The sequence below is a fragment of the Physeter macrocephalus genome, chromosome 2 (genome assembly GCF_002837175.3).
Source record: "Physeter macrocephalus isolate SW-GA chromosome 2, ASM283717v5, whole genome shotgun sequence".
NCBI lineage: Eukaryota > Metazoa > Chordata > Mammalia > Artiodactyla > Physeteridae > Physeter > Physeter macrocephalus.
In genome coordinates, this window is record NC_041215.1 from 91,549,835 (window position 1) to 91,575,905 (window position 26,071).

General features: G+C 34.8%; 1 protein-coding gene across 1 annotated transcript in view; it reads left to right on the forward strand.

The window, feature by feature from the left end:
• The window catches only part of ITGAV (integrin subunit alpha V), an 88,851-nt gene that overhangs the window by 56,109 nt on the left and 6,671 nt on the right, over positions 1 to 26,071 (forward strand). Inside the window, exons 11-24 of the mRNA XM_028479875.2 lie at positions 1,411 to 1,602; positions 4,020 to 4,065; positions 5,434 to 5,541; positions 8,076 to 8,134; positions 9,676 to 9,830; positions 12,770 to 12,907; positions 16,402 to 16,469; positions 17,073 to 17,220; positions 17,744 to 17,836; positions 19,731 to 19,810; positions 20,189 to 20,269; positions 21,219 to 21,324; positions 21,997 to 22,155; positions 23,118 to 23,231. Coding sequence (XP_028335676.1) covers positions 1,411 to 1,602; positions 4,020 to 4,065; positions 5,434 to 5,541; positions 8,076 to 8,134; positions 9,676 to 9,830; positions 12,770 to 12,907; positions 16,402 to 16,469; positions 17,073 to 17,220; positions 17,744 to 17,836; positions 19,731 to 19,810; positions 20,189 to 20,269; positions 21,219 to 21,324; positions 21,997 to 22,155; positions 23,118 to 23,231 — 1,547 coding nt within the window. The remainder of the gene's footprint in view (positions 1 to 1,410; positions 1,603 to 4,019; positions 4,066 to 5,433; positions 5,542 to 8,075; positions 8,135 to 9,675; positions 9,831 to 12,769; positions 12,908 to 16,401; positions 16,470 to 17,072; positions 17,221 to 17,743; positions 17,837 to 19,730; positions 19,811 to 20,188; positions 20,270 to 21,218; positions 21,325 to 21,996; positions 22,156 to 23,117; positions 23,232 to 26,071) is intronic.

Sequence of the window (26,071 nt, forward strand, 5' to 3'; positions counted from 1 at the left end):
GGCCAGGGAAGTCCTCTCTGACAAGATGACGTTTGAACTGTGATTTGGACAGAGGAGCAAAGCTTGAAAAGCTCTGGAGCCAGAGAACTGATAAGGCAGAGGGAACAGCAAGTATAAATCCAGAGATGGGGACTAGCTTGCTGAGTTTAAGAAACAGAGCAAAGGGCCAGGATTGGTAGGAAGAGTGAGTGAGGGTAGAATTGGGGTTGGGAGTGGGGTGATGAATGGACAAACCAGGTCACACGTGAATGCTTTGGGAAATAAGGATTTTAAGAAGGAAGAGATAACATGATATTAACATTTGGCAGTTTTGAAGAGAATGGATTGTAGGGGCAAGAGTAGAAGTGCGAGGCCACTTAGGCTGCTTTGGGGGTCCAGGCAAAGAACGAGAATGGCTTGTCCAGGGTGGGACCAGCAAAGACAGAGGGAAGTGGACATAGTTATTTGTAATGTATTCTAGAGTTAGAAAAGGTCATAGTGACTATTTGGTGTACTGTTTGGTTTTGTTTTGTTTTGAAAGCATTTCAAACTTTTTATTTGTTTATTTCATTTCAGTATAAGTTGAGCAAGATAGAGATGAAATCATAACTTGCAACTTTCTGAGTCAGGTTGACTTCTCAAAAAAACCTGAAAACCATGCCCAACTAAATTAACTAGAATTTTAAGAGCTAGAATGAACCTTAGATGAATCTTTTTACATATCCCTTCCCCTCTATTTTAAGGATGAGGCATTTGAGGTCCAGAAAGGTTAAGTGATTTGTCCAAGGGCAGACCCGGAATATCTGGCTCCAAATTAATGTCATTTCCATACAGTTTTGCTTGAATCTCCTTGGTTGTTGCTTTTGAATTAAGAGTACCCTACTGCCACCACGCATGGCTGCTTTGCCTGAAGTAGAGAGCCTGGCTGCCCAGAGGACTCATTCCTCCTTGGAGGGCTTCCTACCTTGAGTAGCAGGCTGTCATCTTGGACCTCACCACATGAGGGTGCCGTGGGACCACAGCTGCCTCTGCTTCCTGCGCAACTCCCTGCCACAGGAAGTCTTCTAGGTCCCATGGGGGTAGCCCAGCCAGAGGGAGAGGAGAGAATGGCAAGGATGTGTCCTGGAGTGGGGAATGGGAAAAGTTCTTTCCCAGAAAGAGAAGAGAATTGCACATGCAATCCCAGTGGAAATAAAGGTTTTACGGCATTGGTTGAAAAAAAAAAAAAAAAAAAAGTACCCTACTGAACTTTGAATCGATAAACATGATACATGGGTTCTAAAGATGTTAAGATCTTTTCCACAGAAATAATGATGAGTACTAAGACTTCCTTCTCTCCATCCTTGCCCTCCTCCCTCCCACTCTCCTTTCCTCCTTTCTTCCTCACCTTCTCCCCTCCCTCTTTTCCCTCTCCTCCCTCTTCCCCCTCAGATATTGCAATTGCTTCTCCATATGGGGGTGAAGATAAAAAAGGAATTGTTTATATTTTCAATGGAAGACCCACAGGCCTGAATGCGGTACCATCTCAGATCCTTGAAGGGAAGTGGGCTGCTCGGAGCATGCCACCAAGCTTCGGCTATTCAATGAAAGGAGCCACGGATATAGACAAGAATGGATATCCAGGTGCTTTCCTAGAAATACAAAGAGCGTCTTAGATTTTTCGGTCCTAATAGCAAGTAGTATTAGTTATTGCTCTCTTGATTTCTGTTATAAATCATTTAAATTCAGTATTTCAACTACTGTTCAAGCCCTTGCCGTTGTTCAAGGCACTGTTCTCGTCTCTGAGGGGATACAAAGCACAGACACCTCTGTTTCCTGGGAGCTTCCAATATAAAGCATGTAGTCTTAGTTCTTCTTTTATTGTCTTGAAGTCTATAATGAAATGTCAGAATGTGGAAGCTATAAACAAAAGCTCAGTCTGAGTTTTCAAATGTCAGCCATCTCTTTTTGTTTTTAATGGTCTAGCAGTTTTATGGACTTGACTAATCATCGTGATTTTTATGAAATATATTATCTCAGTAACTTCTCACAATAAGGCCGGTGAGGAATATGAGCTAGCTCAGCTCATTATTATGTCATTTTCTGGGTGAGAAAAAAGACTGAGAAAGGTAATTTGCTCAAGGTTGCCCACTGGTTTGTGCCGGTACAGGAAGTGAGGCCTTTTTCTGGCTCTTATATACTTTGGAATATTTTAATGGATCTAGGATCACAATGGATATATTCTTTAAATGAAATATAATGCGGAAAATTTAATTACTTTGCTGTTGAAACTGTTAATGAGCTCAATGTATAATATGTTGAAGTGCTTTTAGAAATAGGACATGAAGTTGATTCTTATCTATGTTAGTGTTATTTCAAGAATTTTTTGTTATAAATGTAATATATTTATTATAGAACTTTTAGAAAATATAGCAAAGCATACCTTCCAATATGCTTTCTTTTTTCCAGTGCATTCACACAATTTTTTTAACAAAATAGAATTATGCACTGTTATTAGCATATTTTATTCACTTAAAGTATTAGATATTTCCCCATGTTATTATTCTTCTGAAGTATGAATTTATGTTTTCCATTCTATCAAATATTTGTATCATATCTTATTTAACTTTATTTTGGGGCATTTGTATCCTTATATATAATTCCGGTGCATTCCTCTGATTATTTCCTTAGGACAAAATTCTAGAATTGCTATGTCAAAGATTAGGCACTTTTTTTTTTAAGGCTGTTGATACACCTTGTCAAATTACAATCCTAATCCCTCTAAAGAAGGTTTTGCAACTTTTTTAAGCACTCACCAGCAGTAAGCGAGTTATTTTCCCACATTTGTGCCCACACTGTTTGTCATCTTTTATTTCTTTTTAAAATAACTTTACATGATAGGTGGAAAATGTTATTTTGTTTTAATCTACAGTTTTGGATTATTAGTGAGGGTAATAAGCATTTTTGTTTACTTGCCTATATATATTTACTTTTGTGAATTTCCTTTCTACATCTTTTTTTCTCCATTTCTATTGGAATATTGTTTTTCTTTTCTTTCATTCATTTTTTTTTAACTTGTGGCAGTTCCTTAATTATTGAGGGTTTTAACTCCTTAACTCATATATATTTCTCAGTTTTGTCATGTTTTCTTTTTGGGCATAAAGAAATTCTTAATTTTTATGTAATCCACTGTACCTGTCTTTATGGTTTCTCATGTACTTTTCTGCTTAGAAAGGGCTTCGTCAAATTTAGCTTGGGTATACTGAGAGAGAGAGTTCTGATTTCATTTTTTCCTAATTGTGAACCAGTGGTACCAGCTACGTATAAAAACTAATACATTCTATTCTTGTTGATTTGGATGCTATCTTCTGTCATTCTAAGCATTCTAAGTACTGTTGACCCTTGAACAATGTGAGGGTTAGGGGTGCCAACCTTCTGCACAGTCAAAAATCCACATATAACTAACTGTACACTCGGCCCTCTGTATCCACAGTTCCACCTCTGCGGATTCAGCCAACCTCAGGTTGTGTAGTGCTATAGTATGTATTCAGTGGAAAAAAAAGTCCACTTATAAGTAGACCCACGCAGTTCTAGACCCGCGCAGTTCAGACCTATGTTGTTCAAGGATCAAGTGTATATGTATTGTGCTTTTTTGGTTTTGTTTTGTTTTTGAAACAAAATAAGTAAACGAAAAAAAGAGAAATTTTACAATGAAATTGTAAAATCCACAGGCATCTATAAAGCTTTTTCCTTTGGGGATATGTGTGTTTGCATGGTATACTCTTCCTTATTGTTGCTGGTTTTTATTATGTATCCATTAAAAAGATTCTTGTCTGCCTGGATGGATGAAAAAATTAGTTTTATGATTAGTGTTTGCCATTGATGATAGCGTATTTAAAGTTTTCATATACATTTTAGCCTTTTTGGTGTTGTCTTACAACCACTTAATGAAGAATAGTTTTGAGACTATGTCTATATCTTTATTATATGCATTGAGAGCTTATGGAATGATATGTGAATTAAAAAAAATTATTATTAACATTTTTCTGCTCTCTTTTAAGACTTAATTGTAGGAGCTTTTGGTGTAGATAGAGCTGTATTATACAGGTAAGCATTTCCATATCTGGTAATATAGGAATATTATGAATTATATGAAAGTTTTATAGTTAAGTATCAGTGTTTGAATTTCAGTTTAATTTTCTTGAAGTAATGATACAATTTGTTCTTTCTATTCAAGATTTGCTTCAGGCAAGTAGTAATGATACAAGGAGATCCCAAAGTAGAGAAAGCTATAGATTTTTTTATTTAGGAAAGCATTCAGAATTTTCCCTTTTTGTTCTTTAAATTATGTTCAAAGATGTTCTCCTGTGTTTTAGATTATATGAGTTTAAAATTATAGGAGTTTACATTTTCATCTAAGAGACAAGAACTTAACTTGGTGTTTGTGCCACAGCATTCTGTGACCACAAGGGCAGTATGTAATGATTCCCCCAATGAATATTTTTATTAGAGCAATATGTATAAATCCACATATCTCCATTTCCCAGCTTCATACATATTCCCAGTATTTCTCTGAATTTCATCAATTCCTCGTGCCTTACAATATCAACTAGCATCCCAAGTAGATTAAGATGTTTACACCTCTATGGACTGTGCTTATACATGGCAGGAAAACTAGCACTGGTACTGTGTAGTGGAGGTTGTGATGGGTGAAGTTGATTGTGCTTCTCGGGGCAGCTTGTGTCTGTACAGATACCAGGATTTATCATGATTGAGACAGATACACTGCCCTGAGGCTGCTGTATTTTTGTACAGAGGGTAAACGTGTGCATCTGAACTTTGGAAACTGTATTTTAATTTATTGTTTCAGTTTTTAAAATTGCTATTAACAAAGTAATACATACATGTGGTAAAAATTCAAGCAATGTAAAAAGGGCATACAATAAGAGATATATACTTCCTCTCACGCCAGTTACTAGTTTTATTAGTATATCCTATCAGAAATATTCTGTGCATTAAAAAATTATGTGTGTGTGTGTATGCATCCTTTGTACATGGTGTTTTTTTCCTCTCATTATGTCTTGGCTATTATCATCCCATATTAGCACAGATGGCTTTACAGCACTCATTTCCCCCACTGTATTGCACTGCATTAGGTAGATATCCCACAACTTGTTTAACCATCTTGCTTTAATGGGCTGCGTTCAGATAGTTTGTGACCAGTGGTCCTGCTTTGCCTGGAACTGAGGGGGATTTACCAGGTCATGGGACTTTCACTGATAAAGTCAAGACAGTCCTGGGCAAACTGGAATATTTGGTCATGCTAAGTTTAGGTTGTTTCTATTCTTTTTGCTATTATAAACACTGCTTTAGTGAACATCACACTGTATATGCAATGAATGTGAACCTGAAATGCTTAAATCAATCTAACATTTTAAATAACTTTTTTTTTTCTTTTCTTTTTTTTTAAACCAGGGCCAGACCAGTTATCACTGTAAACGCTGGCCTTGAAGTGTATCCTAGCATTTTAAATCAAGACAATAAAACCTGCCCACTGCCTGGGACAGATCTCAAAGTTTCCTGGTAAGGGTGTATGTTTAGTAATAGTTATTATTGTGATTATTGGTTCAGTCATTGTAAAAACAATTGAAAATGGAGGGGGAGGCTGAAATATTGCTAAAGCAGTTTCTGTGGGTACACTCTATTTTCTTGTCATAGATTGAATTACAGAAATATTGTTCCAAAGAAGATATGTAGAAGGCTCTAGAAATATGCTATAAACTAGTATAAAACTAATTTTAAAAAATTATGCATGCTCAGTGAATATATTCAAAAATAAAGCCAATAAGGTTTCAGATCTCATATTTAATGCTAAACAAGCCTGTGAACATTTTGATTTTAATTTTTAAAAACTAATGCTCTTTTTCATATTTAATGTCTGTGACTAGCTGTATGAAAAAAATAGTTTGCTTTAATGTATTGGTCTTCTATTTGTTCTTTTACTAGTTTCTAAAGAAAAAAATATTTTTTGTAAGCTTCATGTCTGAATTCTTCTCTAGTCCAGTATTTCTTAAGTTTCCATTATTTGTATGTTACTTTTCTCTATGTTGTGTGATTTTTTGCTATGTTTTCATTCTACCTGTATTTATAATTTTCTTACGGCTTTTTTCTTTAAACTGACTCATGATTTACTTTAAAACATATTAAAATAAAATAGAGAAACCAGTGTCTTTCTCATACATGTCAAAATCAACATAAAATTAATAATGAAAAGTCTTGACCCATATATATAAACTCACCATGGGGAATTCCTTGGTGGGCCAGTGGTTAGGACTCTGCGCTTTCACTGCCACGGGCCCTGGTTCAATCCCTGCTCGGGGAACTAAGATCCCGCAAGCTGCATGGCACGGCCAAAGAAAAAAAAAAAACCCTCACCATGAGTACTCCACTTTGGGAAACACTGTTCACTTCATGTTCCTTGCTCACATGGAAAAATCAGAGAGAACTTACATAAGAAGGGTAAAATGATTGGAAGCTGGGAAAATTTTCCTTCAGAAGAGCTAATGAAAAGATATTTTTTCTGATTTTGGTTTTGAATTATGTATTATTGTTCTTAAAATCATTTTTCAAAATTTTGTTTATAATTAAATATATTAAATAAATAACCATTTATCTAATAAAAATTTTATTTCTTTCATCGGGTTGCATTAAAAATTCAGTAATATTTAGTCTTCATTTTCATTGACTGGCAGTGAAGTTGTTTTCAAGATTTTGTAAGTTTTACTGACTTTCATCCCTTCACTCACCCTTTGTGTCCTGGTGAAGTTGCTGCACATTGCTGATGATGTGCTTATGATTATGGCAACAAGGTGAAGCCTTCGAATACACTAACTAGAGCAGTAGCTTTCATATGTTTTCGAATATGGGGTGTAGGATGAAGTACATTTTACATCATAATCCAGTAAACGCATGTAATTAAAACAAGTTTCATGAAATCTTACCCTTGATACTTAAGTCAATTTTACATATTCATTTTTTTAAGATGCTGGACACACCCATTAAACTGATGTCATAACCTAGTAATAAATTGTGAAAATAGTGTTCTAGAGGAGCTTGGTAATTAAAGGGAGTTTTATGGGGCTTTGTCATAAGTGAGACATTTATTTTAAATCTGGACTGTCATTTCCCCCATTTAAATTTATCAACACATTCTATAAGCTTGCGAGGAGGAGGCTAGGAAATTCTTTTCTTTTCTTTTTCTCTTTTTTTTGTCTCATTGCTTTCCATGAAAGGAATCATGCCTAAATTACTGAAGGATGAGTTAGATTATTCTGTATAGCTTCATGTTTTAAAAATAATTGTAAGACATAAAGAAAGATATAAGGCTTCACAACGTGAACTAAGTATTAGAAATATGAGATTTAAAAAAAAAAGAAATGTGAGATTTGGGTGATAATAAAAAAATGTCTAGCTAAATAAATATTATCAGCGTAACAAAAGTGTAACAACAACAACAAAAAATAAATATTATCAGTGTAACAAAACGGTAACAACAAAAGTTTTAGAATTGTACAGACCAGAGTTTTTATTTGAATTCTGTTCAATATGTGTTCCATGAAAATGGGAAAATTAATACCATCCAAGCCTCAGTTTTCAATCTGTAAGATAGGGATGATAGCTTATATAATAGGTTATCTAATAGATAAGCTATTATTATAGCTTATCTAATAGGAATGAGAGTGTATTAGGTATCTTAAACTGGCATAGTGTAAATATTTAATTTTTTAAGCAATATACTATAATTTCATCTACTTTGTATATTTTGGGGGGAAAGGGGGAAACTGTTACATGGTAATATCAGATTATGTCACCTATAGTGAGTTTTTCAAATAATAAATAAGAGAATAAGAGAGGCATAGATAATCTCTTTTACTGTCTTTTAAAAAAAATTAATTGTAGGCATTGTGATGAGACTTTTTGGTATTTTAAAGTTCGAATTGTAATTCCAATTCCAAGATAAATAAATAAACAAACAAATAAATAAATAATGCTGTATAAACGGGAAAAGTGTCTAACCTGGATTATGGGATTTGTATGTATTTTTTATTTTTCTACAGTTTTAATGTCAGGTTCTGCTTAAAGGCAGATGGCAAAGGAGCACTTCCCACGAAACTTAGTAAGTGTTCTATGGAAAAATTATATTATTTTAATGATGCTGCATACACAGCACTTAAAAAATGTTTTAGGACATTTGAATAGCTATTCAAATAGTTGTTATTGTTTTTTGTTTGAATGTTTATGCTTAAAGACATTTAATATCGCAACATAATTATTTTGTTTGGCAACTCTTAAGCCAATTTAGAAATAATACGTTTATTGACATTGTGAACAGTTAGTGGTAAATATGGCATTCAGAAAGTTAAACAGTTATCATTGTGAGACAGATGAACTCTAGGAGAAATAAGTATCATTGTTTATAAGTCAATGACCTACTGAAAAGTTTATACTTTATGTCTTAGAGAAACCCCAGTAATCTCCAGAGTAGAGGTGGTTTAGAAATAGAGAGAAGGAAAAAAAGTTAGACCACTAAATTTAGCCCACACAGCAAATTCTAACTTGACTCTTCCATTCCAAAAAATGGTTTATGTGATTCTGAGAGCAAGGTAGGAGAGTTAAGTAACTGTTGTGGAGATTTGTCGGTATATGTGCTAAGGAATAACAGTAAAGCTCCGGATAGAGGACTGAGTCTGTTGGGGGTGTGTTGGTGCGTGAAAGTTCACATAGAGTAGCAAGAAAGGGTCTCTCTGGAAGGTAACTTTTCAGTAAAGACCTGAAGGAAATGAAGGAGCTAAGGGATGTCTGGAGGAGTATTTTGCACAGGCAAAATGGCAATTTCAAGAGGCCAGAAGGAGGAGTTTGCTATTTCTCAAAGGGTGGGTGGAACAGAACAAGAATCAAAGTGACCCTGGCTTTTCACTCACATTTGACATGAAGTTCAACATTTAGAAAAACTTAGAAAGAGATTTGTGGTTTTAAAGATCTGCACTCTTATCTCCTTTGAAGAAACTATTTAAAGAAGAACTGATGTTAGAAGGCAGTAATCTAGCAAATGTGCTTCAGACTGTTCACTGGCTGCGCATTCATTTTAAGATGATTCTTGACCCAGTCAGCTATATTTGATCATTTGCTTCATGAGGGACATATTTACCTGATAGTTTGATATAGTAGCTTCATTAGAACTAGGAGTTGCAAGTGATGCAAACTGCTCATTCGTCATAATGGTGAATGTAATGGTATGGGGTATGGGTGCATATTAGTAAACATTTCTTAATCACAGTCAGCAAGAGTCCTGCTACCTGCATTAGTGATAAAAGTCTTAATTCATATATTTTGTTTCTGAACTTCCTCCTCTCAGCTTAAATTAAAAGAAAAAATTTCCCCTCTATCTGATAGCTGTTTTATTACCATCATTATCTATTGTCTCAATTTAATAGATGACATTAATTTGGGGATAGTTGGATCAGTTATTATTAAATATTTATTCAGAATTAATATCTTGTCATCTCACTACAATGTATAGACATTTTTAATGAATTAGAAGCAGATTACTTCTTAAGGGATAAATATGTATCTCTTTTTAAATGAAAACTTGAGATATTTAGGACAGATAGGTGTCCATAAAGATTATGTTGGTTATAAATCCTTTGGTTTGTATAGACTTCCAGGTGGAGCTTCTTTTGGATAAACTCAAGCAAAAAGGAGCAATTCGACGAGCACTATTTCTCCATAACAGGTCCCCGGGTCACTCCAAGAACATGACCATCTCAAGGGGGGGACAGATGCAATGTGAAGAACTAATAGCATATCTGCGGGTAAGAGATTATCCATTATCTCTTCTTTCTACTTACTATTTTTTCTTTTCATCTAAATGATTTTCACTTTCTGTAAATTTTTTTGGTAGTAAATCAAAAAGAAGACAGAAAAATGCAGTTGAGGAAATTGGGCTTTTTAAAGAGTCAAACTTGAGTAATGGACTTCTGCGCTTGTCAGACTGGATATTGCACGTGGCCTTTCCACAACAATGCTACTGAATAAATTATGACAAACGTATTTCTTAAATATTGCTGGACTCTCAAGACAGTAAAAGAAATCCACCCCACCCCCCCGCCCCCCACCATAAGCAATCAATGAAAAAACTACATTGGCCAAACCTGACTTGTGAGTTGTAAGCAAGTGTGTGAGCCAGGATGGCTAAGGAGGGAGGGATGGAGCCTGGGCGGAGGGTGAGCTGTACTTGCAGACACCAGTACAGGGGTTCAGGCTCGCCTGGGGCCTTCTGCAAACCAGGGGTCTGACCTGAGCCTCCTGCATTAGGTCCAGAGTCTTCCACAAGGCTAAAGTGTTCCCAAAACAAAGATGCTCCCTGACTCCTGCAAGAGTAAATAGAAGGTCTCACTGGAACAATCTAGTATGGGTCCCATAGGTTAAGTTCAATCAAATAGGAATTCATTTCTAAAAAAAGTACTAAACACACCAGGAAATAAGCCTGGTGTGTTTAGTACTTTAGAATTAGAAGACACAGCAAATAAATCTTAGTCCTGCAAAAGCTTGAGATGTTAGAATTATCAGTTACAAAATATAAGTGTGTATAAAATGTTTAATGAAATAAAGGATGAAATTTTTTTTAAAGGACAAAAACATCAGGACTTCTCCGGTGGTCCAGTGGTTAAGACTTCATGCTTCCACTGCAGGGGGCGCAGGTTCGATCCCTGGTTGGGGAACTAAGATCCTGCATGCCCCATGGTATGGCCAAAAAAAAAAAAAAAAAAAAAAGACAAAAACATCAGTAAAGATTTAGAAGACTCAAGATAATTAACAAGCTCGATTTAGTAGACTTATATACCTATATAGAACTTGACATCCAACAATTAGAGAATATAAAATTTCCCCATATATACATATAAAGGAAGTCTGAACAAATGTGAAACAATTGGAATCATAGAAAATATGCTATTTGATTACAGTGCAATTTTTAGAAATCAATAACAAAGATAAGTTGGGAATTAGGAATTGTGATTTTAAGTAACTTATGGATCAAAAAAGAGATCATATTAGAAATTTATTACTTAGAAGTGAATTATAATGAAAATACTACATATCAAAATGTGTAGGATATCCCAGAAGCAGAATGTAAAGGTAAATGTATAGCCTTAAATGCTATTTAATTTAAATGAAAGATTGAGAAAAAAATGAAGGAAAAACAAACCCCCAAAAACCTCCACAAAAATAGGACTTGAAAAAGGATGTACCTATAGATAATAAAGGAATTAAAATAATAAAATATTATGAATAACCTTGTGCTAAGACATAGAAAAACTGAGAGAAAGCAGACATTCTTAGAAAAACACAACACAGCTGTCATTTGAGGAACCCAAACAATTCATTTAACCATATAAGCCATTAAAAAAAATTGAACTGGCAGTTAAAAATCTTTACACAAAGGAATCACAAGAACTAGATGGTTTTATAGGCAATATCTACCAAACTGTCAAGAATGAGACATTCCAATGTTAAACTCTTAAAATAGAAAAATAAAATATATTTCCAGCTTATTCTGTGAAGGTAGTGTAACTGATACCCAGACTGACCGAGGCAAGTATAAGCAAGGAGAATTCATGACAGTCTTGTACAAAGACATAGATGTAAAATTACTAACCAAATATAAGCAGACTAAATCCTAGCAGTTTATAAAAAAGGTTAAAAAACAGACCAACTTGGATGTATCCTAGGGTGGGTTAACATTGAAAGTATAGAAGTATAACTACACATGAATAGACTGAAAACATGGCCATCTTACTTAAGTGCAGGGAAAGGTTTTTGATGAAATTAAATAACTATTCATGATGTGAGCAAACAAGACAAATACCTCAAGTTACAATTATGAAGAAATACCATTTTACACTCAGAGTCTGCCAGTGCCTATTGCTTGGTCAAGATGTGAGTTAATCAGAATTCTTACACATTGCTCATGGCAGTGTAAATTGCCAATATGAAGAATTTGGAAAATAATATTGTATCTTACAGAGCTGACAAATCTCCTTGCCACTATGTAGAACAATACAACATTACAACATTTTTTTTTGTAATAGCAAAAACAAACCCAAAACCCAAAGCAGTCCAAATAACCTTTGACAGAAGAATTGATAAATAAATTGTAAATAAATTATTATATGATAAATATTACTCAACAGTAAAAATTAACCTCGCTACATGCAACAGCATGAATGAATCTTAAAAAGTGTTGAACAGAGAGCAAATGACAGAAGAATACGTATGGTCTCATTTTAAAATAAACAGGAAAAGCAATCTGAAGAACATACTGTTCAGGGACACACACACTAGAGTAAAACTGCTGAAAGCAAGCAAGGGAATGGTTACCTCTGGAAGGAAGACAAAGGGATGAAAGGAGAAAAGAGCATGTGGGTAGCTTAAACAATATAGGTTATGTCCTAGTTATTATTTATTTTGGGTGTGTGTTTGAGTGCTCATTTTATTAACATGCCTCATATATTTTTGTGTGAATCAAATATTACATTATAAAACAAAGTTGATTAAGGGTTTTCACTGGATAATGATAATCTTCTTTTTGGTTATTCTATTCTTATCTAAGTGTAGTTTTTCAAAGAGTTTCTGTAGAATTTGATCAAGGGGTGAATACAGCTGCCTTTGTATTGTGCACTTATGGATTTCTTCGGATAGCTTGATGTCATAGGTTGATGTCATCATTAATTCAAAGCTTTTCCATTTTTAGGATGAATCTGAATTTAGAGACAAACTCACTCCGATTACTATTTTTATGGAGTATCGGTTGGATTATAGAACAGCTGCTGATGCGACAGGCTTGCAACCTATTCTTAACCAATTCACTCCTGCCAATATTAGTCGACAGGTACTGTACTTTATTAATTTATCATTAATTTTATACTTTTATCTTTTTTAAAGTCTTACAGTTCATATTGTTAAATAGCATAAGGGATTGCTTTTATAATGTTGGGTTTTAGTCAGAGAAGTCAGAGGAGAAGGAATCTGGATTTTCAGGTCAAAGACATTTAAAGCCACTCAGAACTTAGAGATATGCAGAGGAAGACAGGGTCGCATTTCATACACTTAAAACAGTAAAATAATTCAAGGAAAACAACAAAATGCCAATTTGCTTACATAGTATTTTGTTTTGCTAAACAAGTTTATATTACCTTTGATTTATATTTTAATTGTAAAAAATAGTATATGTACACACATATATGCATATATAGTGCATAAATCATGCTTTTCATAAAACCAAATATAGCAACATAAAATTTTATAAAGACTATATTAAAATATTTTTAGAAAATCCTATGTAAAACCCATACATTCAAATGTTATTGTATTTCCTATTTTTTCCTCATTTATTACATGTTCATATTTTTAGATTAATATTTCTGCTCTCATAGAATGCTTTACCCTAAATTTAGGTTGTTACTTCTTTGTCTAACTTACTAAGATCTCATAAACTATATTTTTCGTAATTTGAGAAGACTATACATGACAGCAGCATAAGGCAAATTAAAATTTTTTAAAGTGTTTTGTAATTTTTATATTTTAACAATTTATTTTATATTTCATTTTGCACATGAATAGTATACGTGCTACTTTCTACTACCCATTAATATAGAACTTGTAAACATAGTTCTGTGTTCATATTTTTTACATTTTTTATTTTTAGGGGATATACAATATTATGTTGATTAGTAATTTAATAATGAACAGCTGAGCCTCTTAGAGTCTGTCATTCAGTTTTACATTTTTTAGAAAAGTTAATTGTTACTTGTCCTTTTACATTATGTGTTTTGTTATAGGAGTTATTATTATTTTCTCTTTATAATTTTAGAATTTTTTGGAAACTATTTATTAGTGTTAACATTACTTTTGTTTAGTTTACTGAGATCACCAATCTCTTTAATACCAATACAGTTTAAAACCAGGTAATCAAATTGGTTAACTTTTGAAACCACTTTGAGGGAGTAATAACTTCAGTAATATTTGGTTTTCTTCCCTGTCCCCACCCCACTTTCTTCATTATTTGAATCTTTGTTTCCTTTGTGTTCTACATTTGTTTCAGCACCGACATTACCTATTCTTAGGCATCTTTTTTTCTGTATTCTTAGCTTTATTATGTACTTTCATTTCGATGTTAATTACCTATCCCATCATTCTTATTTACTTCTCTCTAAAATGGCCCTTTATTTCACTGGTCATATTACAAACTTTTTTACTGTACTCTCTCTATGGAGTACTGCTGTCTGTTAGAAATATAATGTTAGCCACACTTGTAATTTTAAATATACTGGTCAGTAACATTAAAAAAAACATAGAAAACTGGTGACATTAATTTTAATAATATATCTGTATTAGTTTGCTAGGACTGCCATAACAAAATACTACAGAATGGGTGGCTTAAATAATAGAAATTTATTTTCTCACAATTCTGGAGGCTTAAAGTCTGAGATGAAGGTGTCTGCAGGGTTGGTTTCCTCTGAGGCCTCTCCCATTGGCTTGTAGGTGGTCATCTTCTCCCTGTGTCTTCACATCGTTTCTCCTCTGTGTCTATGTCCTGATCTCCTTATAAAGCGCCAGTCATATTGGATTAGGGCCCGCCCTGATGATGTAATTTTAACTTAATTACTTCTTTAAGACCATATTTCCAAAGTCGTATTTTCTGTGAAATTTTTTAAGTTCTGTTTTTTACGGTCTTTAAAATCCAGAGTGTAGTATATACTTACAACACATCTCAATTCAGATGCTAATGCTTCATCAGAAATAGTTTTTCTATATTTAGAACTCATATAATTTATAATTGAAAAGGTTGATTCACATAGCCAAGTTGTTCTAAATGTACGAAAAGTTTTTCAGTCGCAGAATCAAGTATCAGTTTTTAAATTTAAATTAATTAATATTAAATGAAATATAAAACTCAATTCCCCAGTTGCGTTAGATATATTTCAAGTGCTCAAAAGCCACATGTGGCTCATTAGTGGCTACTATATCAGACAGGGCAGCTTTTGAGTTTCCCTTTCTGTACCCTAATCCTTTGGAGTTAGAGATTTCATGCTTCCTGCAGAAGGAGAGTTTTGTTTTTTCCCACCCTCCATTTATTCATTCAAATATGTATTAAGTTCTTACTCTGTACAAGATATTAAGTATGTAACTGTAGAGATTTAGTTCTCTGTGAATGGAAGACATTGCTTTGTCTTTTCCATCTCTGAAACTGTCTTTCCTGATAGCATATTTTAAGGCTATAGCTGCACCAATGCCAGTTTAATCCTCTCTTCAACGTAGAGTGGTAGTTAGTCAAATATCCCTTTACCATAGTTTATTAATATTTCATAATAAAGGGTAAGCTGGGAGGAAGTGAGAGAGTTGTATTGACATATATACACAAAAGCTCAGTGCTTTGTGTTCACCTAGAGGGGTGGGATAGGGAGGGTGAGAGGGAGACACAAGAGGGAGGAGATATGGGGATATATGTATACGTATAGCTGATTCACTTTGTTATACAGCAGAAACTAACACACCATTGTAAAGCAATTATACTCCAATAAACATGTTGAAAAAAAATATTTCATAATACTTTTCATTCCAAACTTCAGATACTCATCATTCTAACTGGGACTTTTAATACACACCATATCTCATATCATTAAATCTGTTCTTTGTTCATGAACTAAATTAGCAGCGATTGTATTTGGTATCACTTATGGAGTCACCTCAAATTTCTTCTACTGGTCCTGGCCTTTTCCCCCCATCTTCTTGAAGTCCATAGCAACTGTTTACTAGGTCATTGAATTAGTTCACATGTACTGTTGGGTTTCATCCCAATTAAACTGACAGTTAAGATCTCTACCATATAATTCTATTCTGGAGAGCTGTGCCTCCCTTGTAACTTGGAAACATACAGTTTTTGTTTTGTTTTGTTTTGTTTTTTAAGAAAGCCTGTCACTGTTTTTTCCCTTTAAGATCCCTCTTGATCCTTCTAAGATCACACAACTTATCTAGCAGCAGCTGAGTAAAGTAGAACCCTCATTTCTTGAATATTACTTTATCTTCTATACTTCATTCCAAAATTGTAACAGCTTAATTTGAGATAGAACTAAAAGGTTCCAGCTAATTGTATTATACCCTATAAATCTTTTTCTTCCTTTTCATTCTTACTAGCTAAGACTGACCTATTTAAAAACAGGTAGCCATGATCCCTTTTGAATTCAGGTATATATACAAGTAGAGTGTATATAAATATATACATGTGTGTATATTCATATACATCCACATATATATTGATATACACTGCATATGTGACCTGTACTGGTATTTATTCATGTAGAGAAAAATAAAATTTTTTTCTAGGCTCATATTCTGCTTGACTGTGGTGAAGACAATGTCTGTAAACCCAAACTGGAAGTTTCTGTAGATAGGTAAGTTTTGCTCCAAATAATAGACTGTATAATAAGAAATTTAAATGAAAGAACACATTTTTTTATTAAAGTAATAGTAATGAGAATTAGTTATGTTGGAGGATAATGCATGGTTTTCAGTAAAGCTATAAATATTGAGCTTTAAAAAAATAGGTGCTATGTTTTCACTAGCTACCTAGGTTAACCGATCTCTTCCTATTCAGCATTGAGTAGTGTCACAAAGTAACATTAAATCCTATTAAAGATATTCTTAACTAAAGGACTCGTTACCACTTTATATGATGTATAAATTATAGCGAATATTGTGAATATCATGACAAATGATTAATTCAGCCTTTAGAAAAAAAATCAGGGGATTAATAAGTACAAAGGGATATAAAATTACTTCCATAATACTTGTGAGTGATAGTGATATGCTAAAGGCATCAGTGTTCTTTTACTGGGAGAAGCATTGGATTAGCACCCAGTGTGCTATTTGCAGTTTTCTGTTGAGCTGTAGTCTTAAAAAAATCTCGAGACACTGTTGAACATGTCTGTGCTTTGAATAGTCATGCTCTCGCCGTGCAGTCTTTTTTCATTGTCTAGATTTGTATTGACTCGTAGTGATCAAAAGAAGATCTATATTGGGGACGACAACCCTCTGACCTTGATTGTTAAGGCTCAGAATCAGGGGGAAGGTGCCTATGAAGCTGAGCTCATCGTTTCCATCCCACCGCAGGCCGATTTCATCGGGGTGGTCCGCAACAGTGAAGTAAGCAAGCTGCCTCTTTAAAAATCGAAATGCACTCATAGTTCTCATTAGCATTAATGAGCTGCTCCCTTATTTAGTGTAGTACAAGCTTGGCCATTCTACCTAAGGCTAAATTGCTAGACAATAGAGGGCCTATCTTACATAATTCCTTTCAAGCCTAATAACTTTGCATAATGCATTGATAGGACATTTTAAAAGCGGCTAGCTAAGTGCCTGAAACAGGGTCAGATGGATAAAGTGTCTAAGCCTGGCCATCACATAATTTTTCAGAGGTAATATGGTTATGTATCTATGTCCTCTAGGGATCGTTCAGAAACACTTTGACTTTATATGTGGTAATTGTACACAATTCTGGTTTCCCCTGTACCCCTCATTGCTCAAATAGATGCACTTGCTTTGTAAAGCAAGAAACCTAAACATCCAACTGCATGGTATTGTCTATGAACTTTAAAGTCTTATTATGGCTTCTGCATTTTTTTGGTTATTTATTTTCCTTTCAATCCTTTTTCTTTGTCTATCAAAGGCTTTAGCAAGACTTTCCTGTGCCTTTAAGACAGAAAACCAAACCCGCCAGGTGGTATGTGACCTTGGAAACCCAATGAAGGCTGGAACTCAAGTAAGATATTTTAATTAAATGGATTTTTTTTTCTTTTATAGAGAATAGCATATTTTTCTGTGGGTTTGTCTATAGTAATTTTTTTATAAGCACTTCAAAATAGTGTCTAAACTGGCTTTGATTTAGAATGTAATGATTATCAGAGTTTAGTTTTGATTAAGATACTAAAGTATGGGTTGTGTTATTACCTGTATTCAGTAAGCTGCTGTTCACCTTCAATTTGGTAAATGGATGAGAACATGGTTGAAACTAAGGACTGAGATTGTAACTTTGATATTTTAAACTAACACTTTAATGCATCCTCAAAGCTACTCTGACAAATACCAAGACTGTCATTCTTAAGTGAGTTAGGATGATCTCATTAACTTGAAACCTATATGGTCATCCCAATAGGATCAAAGAGCACAGTGGTTGGATCAGGCTCCCCTTCACGGGGTGGAGAGGGAGCCCAGGAGCTTGAGAAGAAGTACTCAGTGGGCTGCTTCCCAAATCCTCTAAAAAGGAAACAAAAATATACCTTGTAGAATTCCTATTATCAAGGAAAAAAAAAAAAAACAGCAGTATATTTCATGTTACCTTTTCAATAGAATTTAATTTAATAAGCACGTATTGGTAAAAAAGATCTATGATAATATGGGGCTGAATATTCCATATCTACCCATATAAACAACATCTCTCCTATTAGATGTTGTTTAAGGGTACAGACTTGTAAGTGCAAGTCTAGAGCTCTAATGTGCAGCATAGTGATGATAGACAACAGTAACGTATTATAATCATCAAACTTGCAAGAGACTAGGTCTTAATAATTCCAACCAGAAAAAAGAAATGATAATTATGTAATGTGACAGAGGTGCAATTATTGCCAAGTGGCAATCATATAACAGTGTATAAATGTATCAAATCAGCCTTAAATTTACAGTGTTATATGTCAAATATATTTCAACAAAAATAAATATTTCATATTTCTTTAAATATATTTTCCATTAAAAGTCATTATTATTTCTAGATATAAGGTCTCTTAGGGAAAAGGGCTTGAGCAAAGTACCCAGAGTTGCATTTTTTCACATGTATTTAACACAGTGTTTAACTACAATGTTTCATTAACAAGTGAGCATGCTTTTTATTTTCTTATATACTCGTTCTCTCTAGCTTTCTCACTCACTGCTCGCTCAGTATAGATAATTCCAGGTTGATTCTTGTGGCCGGCTCCAAGCTTTGTAAAGTGGGAGGCAGTTTCACAAGGTCCCCTAGAAGGGCCATTTTTAGATGTCATTTATATGACCCCCCAAGAAGGCTGCTTTCCCTTACCTTGTAGCTCAGTTTTTTCTTTAAAATAACAGTTTTCCTCCTGCAGGAGTTAAGATGTTTGTTATTGATGGAGTTATGGGTGACGTGGAGAAATTCTGCTTCTGGCCCTACATCTGTCCTTTTTAGCCGAGTTCTCTCACTCTTGTAAGCCATCTGTTTCTTCCTTCCTGCTCCATTAACACAAGTTCATGTGTTAGCTTCCTGTCACCAAATTATTGTGCATAACTATATATGCTGTCATTGTTATATATATTATTGTGCATAACTATATTGGGTCAACAAGCAATTCCTTTTGCATTTTTCAGAAAGTTAATATTAGCTAATATAATGAGATAATTAGTTAATATTATAAGGAGATATAATTATGGTTAATCATTGTTAATCAGGCTCCATTATGGATTGGCCCAAGTATCTGAAATAACAGAGATTTGATAGAAGATCAGACTTAATTACCTTTGCTAGAGTACTTTCAGTTTTATTGTAAGTTCAGAGAAACCCTATTCTTTTTTCTTTGGACGCTGGATTTGGAATTTCACTAATTTGACACTGTCCTAACTAACATTGCCATCTTTCCCTCCTCCTTCAGCTCCTAGCTGGTCTTCGTTTCAGTGTGCACCAGCAATCAGAGATGGATACTTCCGTGAAATTTGACTTACAAATCCAAAGGTATGAAAACAACTTTTTTCCATTTATAATAACTATGGAGGAAATATTATTTGTTATAAATATATTATGCAATATACTTAAATATTCTGGAATAGGATAGACTAAAATTTTAGTACTTAATTATAGCATTTAAAAATCAATATTTACATCATAAGAATAATTTATTTTGCTTTTGAGTTTGTAAAACAAAACTAAAAGTTAAATAAAAATCATCTTCTTGGAATTAAATGCTAATGAAAATAATGATTTTGATTTGTAGTTTATCATTTCTTTACTGCTTTTAATTTGTTTACTTTTAGTTTCACTGCATTTGCCTCTGTATGCTATTGATGACGATTATGCTCAAGTCAGTCCTAAATATATTTTTTTCTTTTTCAGCTCCAATCTTTTTGACAAAGTAAGCCCGGTTGTATCTTACAAAGTTGACCTTGCTGTTTTAGCTGCTGTTGAGATAAGAGGGTCAGTATGATTACCCAGTTGAGTATCTCATTCTAATGATTTAAACTACTTTAAAAGTAGTTACTTCTTAAAAGTAAGTCCTAGGGCCCCTTTTGGATAGTAGACACTCCATGTTTTGGTGTCTTTTTTTTTTTTTTTTTTTTTGCGCTACGCAGGCCTCTCACTGTTGCGGCCTCTCCCGTTGCGGAGCACAGGCTCCGGACGCGCAGGCTCAGCGGCCATGGCTCACGGGCCTAGCCTCTCCGCGGCATGTGGGATCTTCCCGGACCGGGGCATGAACCCGTGTCCCCTGCATCGTCAGGCGGACTCTCAACCACTGCGCCACCAGGGAAGCCCTTTGGTGTCGTTTTACTAGAGCTGTAGCTTCTGTAGAAAGAAGAAGGTACTGGGTGTATTCCAAAGCCCCAAATATTTATTTGATAATCATTTGGAAATAAACCAGACATGGCAAAAGTGGCACAAAATAAATTTATTGAACTTTTATGCAAAAGTTCACCTGTTGGGCTTCCCTGGTGGCGCAGTGGTTGAGAGTCCGCCTGCTGATGCAGGGGACGTGGGTTCGTGCCCCGATCCGGGAAGATCCCACATGCCACAGAGTGGCTGGGCCCGTGAGCCATGGCCGCTGAGCCTGCACGTCCGGAGCCTGTGCTCTGCAACGGGAGACACCATGACAGTGAGAGGCCCGCGTACCGCAAAAAAAAAAAAAAAAAAAAAAAAAGTTCATCTGTTATCAATTCACCTGTTACATTAGATTCAATAAAGAGTAGTTTGTATGTCCATCTGTGCATGTACACATACAAGTATAGTTTTTGTTTTGTCTGTTAAATGTATGGTGTTTTTTTAAAAAATTTAATTCTGATTTTATTCATTTGGACACTAGGTACTTTTGAAAATGAACTGACCATATCATTTTGATATTCATGGTAGGTTTTCTTTGGTCATTGTTTAGAGTCTCAAGTCCTGATCATATCTTTCTTCCGATTCCAAATTGGGAGCACAAGGAGAACCCTGAGACTGAAGAAGACGTTGGGCCAGTTGTTCAGCACATCTACGAGGTTTGCAGCTGTTGGTTTTAACTGATACCTGGTAGAGAGCCAACAAAAAGAGGAATAGATAGGCTCTTTTTAAAAAACAAGTCTATTTAACTTTTATGTAAACTCTGCATAGTTTAAGTATGCACCAGAGATTTCTTTGAATTTTTTCCCTCTTCTTTTTTTTTTTATTTTTTTTTTATTTTTCCCTCTTCTTAAGTTCATTTTTATTAGACAAGTAGCTTCCAGTAGTAAAAGAAAGCTGTTTATACAAACTGTTGTTTAAAACCAATTAGTAAAAAAAATAATAAAAATTAACTTAAAAGTAATATTTTATTATTATTATTTTAATAATAAAATAAAACCAGTTCTACTTGAATAAAAAGAATAGGTCACTGAGTAAAATTTTGGTTCTGTAGGAAGAAAATTTTCTATGCCAGTTACCAGTAACTTTTTCACATTTTCGTCTTTTGTTTATATATTCATCCTGACTTATACTGCCCTACGCAGAGGCAGATGTTGAGTTTGATTCTTTTGCATAATAATGATCATGTTGTAATATTAGAGTAACTATGGAAACTGTTATTCAAACTGTTATTCAAATCCTGGTGCTTAATGATTCCTAAAGTTGCTGTAGGGGAAGGATTATAGAATAGATTTTTGCCCTAAGTATTTACATTTCCTTCTCCTCATTAGCTGAGAAATAACGGTCCGAGTTCCTTCAGCAAGGCAATGCTAAATCTTCAGTGGCCTTACAAATATAACAATAACACTTTGTTGTACATCCTTCAATATGATATTGATGGGCCAATGAACTGCACTTCAGATATGGAGATCAACCCTTTGAGAATTAAGGTAATGTACTTAATAGCAACTATTTATTATGATGATATTTTATTGCTTTTCTTGCTAAATCTATAAAAGAAATGCATGAAATAAACAATTGTTTTAATAATAAATCTATTTTGATAAAATATTTTAGTTCATAACCAGTACACTATGAATTAAATTGTTTATTTGTGTAATGAGTAAGGATGAATTCTGTAAAGTCCTAGTAAACCATTTATTTATGTAGTGTTTAGTGAGCCTCCGGAGATACTGTTTGTTTTTTTTTTTGGCCGTGTCTCGCAGCTTGCGGGTTCTTAGTTCCCTGACTAGGGATTGAACCCACGCTCTCGGCAGTGAAAGCGTGGAGTCCTAACCACTGGACCGCCAGGGAATTCCCATCCGGAGATATTCTTAAGTGACCCAATTTGACTTTGGTTTTATCACAGAGTGGTTTATCCACATGTAATATGTGTCAAGGGTGTTTGGATGTTGAAATTTTTGTCTTTGGGATAAGATATAACGTTTTACTCTTGGCTCTTTTGACTTGACCTAGAAAAATGTCATTTTATGGAATTCTATTTGGATATAGTCTTCTCCATCCTAGCACATATGTTTGGATAAGAAGCTATTCACAGTTTGGAGTAAGGAAAGTTACGAAAACAAAGCAAAAAATGTATACTCATGATTAACATACATCACAGATGTACACTGTGAAATTTCAAGCTGTTTCTAAGTATTTTATCAGTTTCCCCTCTAGCTATGCAAGGGGAGAAAATGATGGCTAGGTAGAGGTAATTTTTTCCCCTCATATTAAGGACTCTAATCTTTATTTCCTTTGCTTAGTTTTAGCCGTATATTAAGTGGTGAATTTTCTGTCATACCAAATTTTTAGTCACTATATTTTAATCACGTATAACAGTTTATGCCAAAATGTCAGTGCAAAATATTTTCCATTGTTATTTACCACCAGTTTATTCATGTAATCCTAGATCTCAAATTCACAAACAACTGAAAAGAATGACACAATTGGTGGGCAAGGTGACCGGAACCATCTCATCACTAAGCGGGATCTCACCCTCAGTGAAGGAGATGTGCACACTTTGGTAAGTGGCATTTCAACAACAAGCACTTTAAATATTTTAAAATATGTGATTGTAGAACTGATGCCAAAGAACATTTCAAAAGTAACAACAGCTGTGCTGGAAAGAACTCCGTATATTTTTATACCATTCACTCCTCTTACTTTCCTTGTTCCTAACTGAATTAATGCCACATTTTCTTCAAATGATCTGTCTTTGTAGATTACTAATAAAAATATTTTATGTTCTAACTTATTTCTCTGACTGCACTCCTTTAACTGACCTCTTTCTCGGTCTCACCCTAATCTTTGAAGCTTATGTTCAGTATTGCAGAAAAAAACAGAAGGGCTCAACAGAAATATAAGAATAATTAGCATTATGATCAACTTTTGTTGAGTCAGCCTGTCTAATGACTATAATGTTACAAAGAGGTTTGTCACTTAAGTTTTTAAAATTTAACAGATCTGCAAACCATCAGCTAACAGAGAACCTGGTATAGTATTTATGTTCATTAGTGATCACCAGTTACTTTCACATCTCCAGATTCCATGGTTCTTCTTAGTTCTCATTCAGTTCAACTGCACAGTGACTTTTTGGCACAATTAATCACTTCCTCCTTTGTGAAACACTCCTCTCTCACTTCTCGGGCACTACTCTCTTGTTTGTCCACCTACCACAACTGGCTACTTTGTCTTAATCTCCATTTCCAGACCTTTAAGCTCAGGGCTTCCGGACCTTCCAGGGCTCAGATCTCAGAGTTCTTGTCTGCTCCACCTACGGTCATTCATTAGATCTGTGCAGTCCAGTGTTGTAGACACCAGCCACATTTCAAGTGTTCAGTAGCCACATGTGGCTAGTGGCTACCACTTCGGGAAGCACAGGTATCTCCACACTGATGATTTCTGTCATTGTAGAAAGTTCTATCTGACAGTGCCATATGAGATGATCTTAATCATTCATATGGCTGGTAAGTACCATTTCTATGTAGATAACTTTGATTAATATTTCCAACCTGATCCTCTGCATTGAACTCCAGACTCCATTATCCTCTGGAACTCCTCTTAAATATTTAATAGGAATCTTAAACTTAATTCTAAGAACATATCCTTGAGTTTTCTCAACTCTGATCTTTCTATGGTGTTCCTCATTTTAGTAAATATCAACTCTGTTCTCTGTACCAGACTTTGGCATGGTGCTTGACTCTCCTCTTTCTCTCAAACTTCATAATCCTACATGTCAGCAAATTCTATCATTATCTACTTTCAAAATAGCCAGAATGTGGCCCCTTCTTGCCGTCACTACTACTGCCACGACCTAACCTAGACCACCTTCCTCTCTCACTTGAACTATTGCCAAACCTCCAGTTGGACTCCATATTTCTGCCCCTGTCACCACGACAGTCTGTTTGCCACATACAAGCCATAATGATCCTTTCAAAAGTAGGTCAGGTCATGTCACTCCAGTGTCTTCCTGTCTAACTCAGAGAGAAGACCAGAGCCTGCAAAGCCTTCAAGCCCAACAGGTCACAAGCCTTTTTTTAAAGGCTATTGCCTTTAAAAAAATATTTTTTTTTGTCGTCATCCTCATCGGAGTGAAGTAGCATCTCATTGTAGTTTTATTTGGATTTCCCTAATGACTAATGATGCTGAGCATCTTTTCATTTGTATATCTTCTTTCGAAAAATCTCTATTCAAACCTTTTGCCCATATTTAAATTGGGTCGTTTGCCTTTTGTTGTTGAGTAATGAGGAGTTCTTTATATATTCTGTATACTACCCTTATCAGAGCTGTTACTGCACATATTTTATCTCATTCTGTAAGTTGTCTTTGTTACTTTCTTGATAGTATTTGTTGATGGAAAAAAGGTTTTAAATTTAAAGAAGTCCAAATTTCTTTTCTCAAGTCCATCTCTTCTTGTGTTGCTTATATTTTTACTGTCATATTTTAAAAACCATTGCCTAACCCAAAGTCCTGGAGATTTACACACAAGTTTTCTGTTTTTCTAAGTTTTTTTTAATTTTTATTTTTTAAAATATTTATTTATTTATTTGGCTAGGCCGGGTCTTAGTTGTGCACGCGGGATCTTCGTTGCCGTGTGCAGGATCTTCACTGCTGCATGCAGGATCTTTTAGTTGTGCCATGTGGGATCTTTAGTTGTGGCATGCAGGATCTTTAGTTGTGGCATGCGGGCTCTAGTTTCCTGACCAGAGATCAAACCCCAGGCCCCCTGCGTTGAGAGCATGGAGTCTTAACTACTGGACCACCAGGGAAGTCCCTGGTTTTCTAAGTTTTATACTTTTAGCTCTTACTTTTATATCTCTGATCCATATAGAGTTAATTTTTGTATATGGTGTGAAGTAGAGGCCCAGATTCATTCCTTTGCATGTGGTTTTCTAGTTCTCCATGCATCATTTGTTGGAAAGACCTGTCTCTTCCCTTTAGGTGGTCTTGGCTCCCTTGTTGAAAATGAATTGACTGTGAATGTATGGGTTTATTTCTGGACTCTCAATTCTATTCCACTGATCTATACATGCATCCTAATTTTTTTGATTGCTGTCCTTCTGCAGTAAGTTTTGAAATTGGGGAGTGTGAGCCCTGCAGTGTTTTCATCTTTTTCAAGATTGTTATGTCTAGTTGGGGTTCCTGGCAATTCCATATGAATTTTAGGATTAGCTTGTCCATTTCTACAAAAATGGTAGTTGGAATTTTTTTTTTTGGAATTTTGATAGCAGTTTTATTGGATCTGTCTATCATTTTGGTAATATTGCCATCTTTTTTTTTTGCGGTACGCGGGCCTCTCACTGTTGTGGCCTCTCCCGTTGCGGAGCACAGGCTCCGGACGCGCAGGCTCAGCGGCCATGGCTC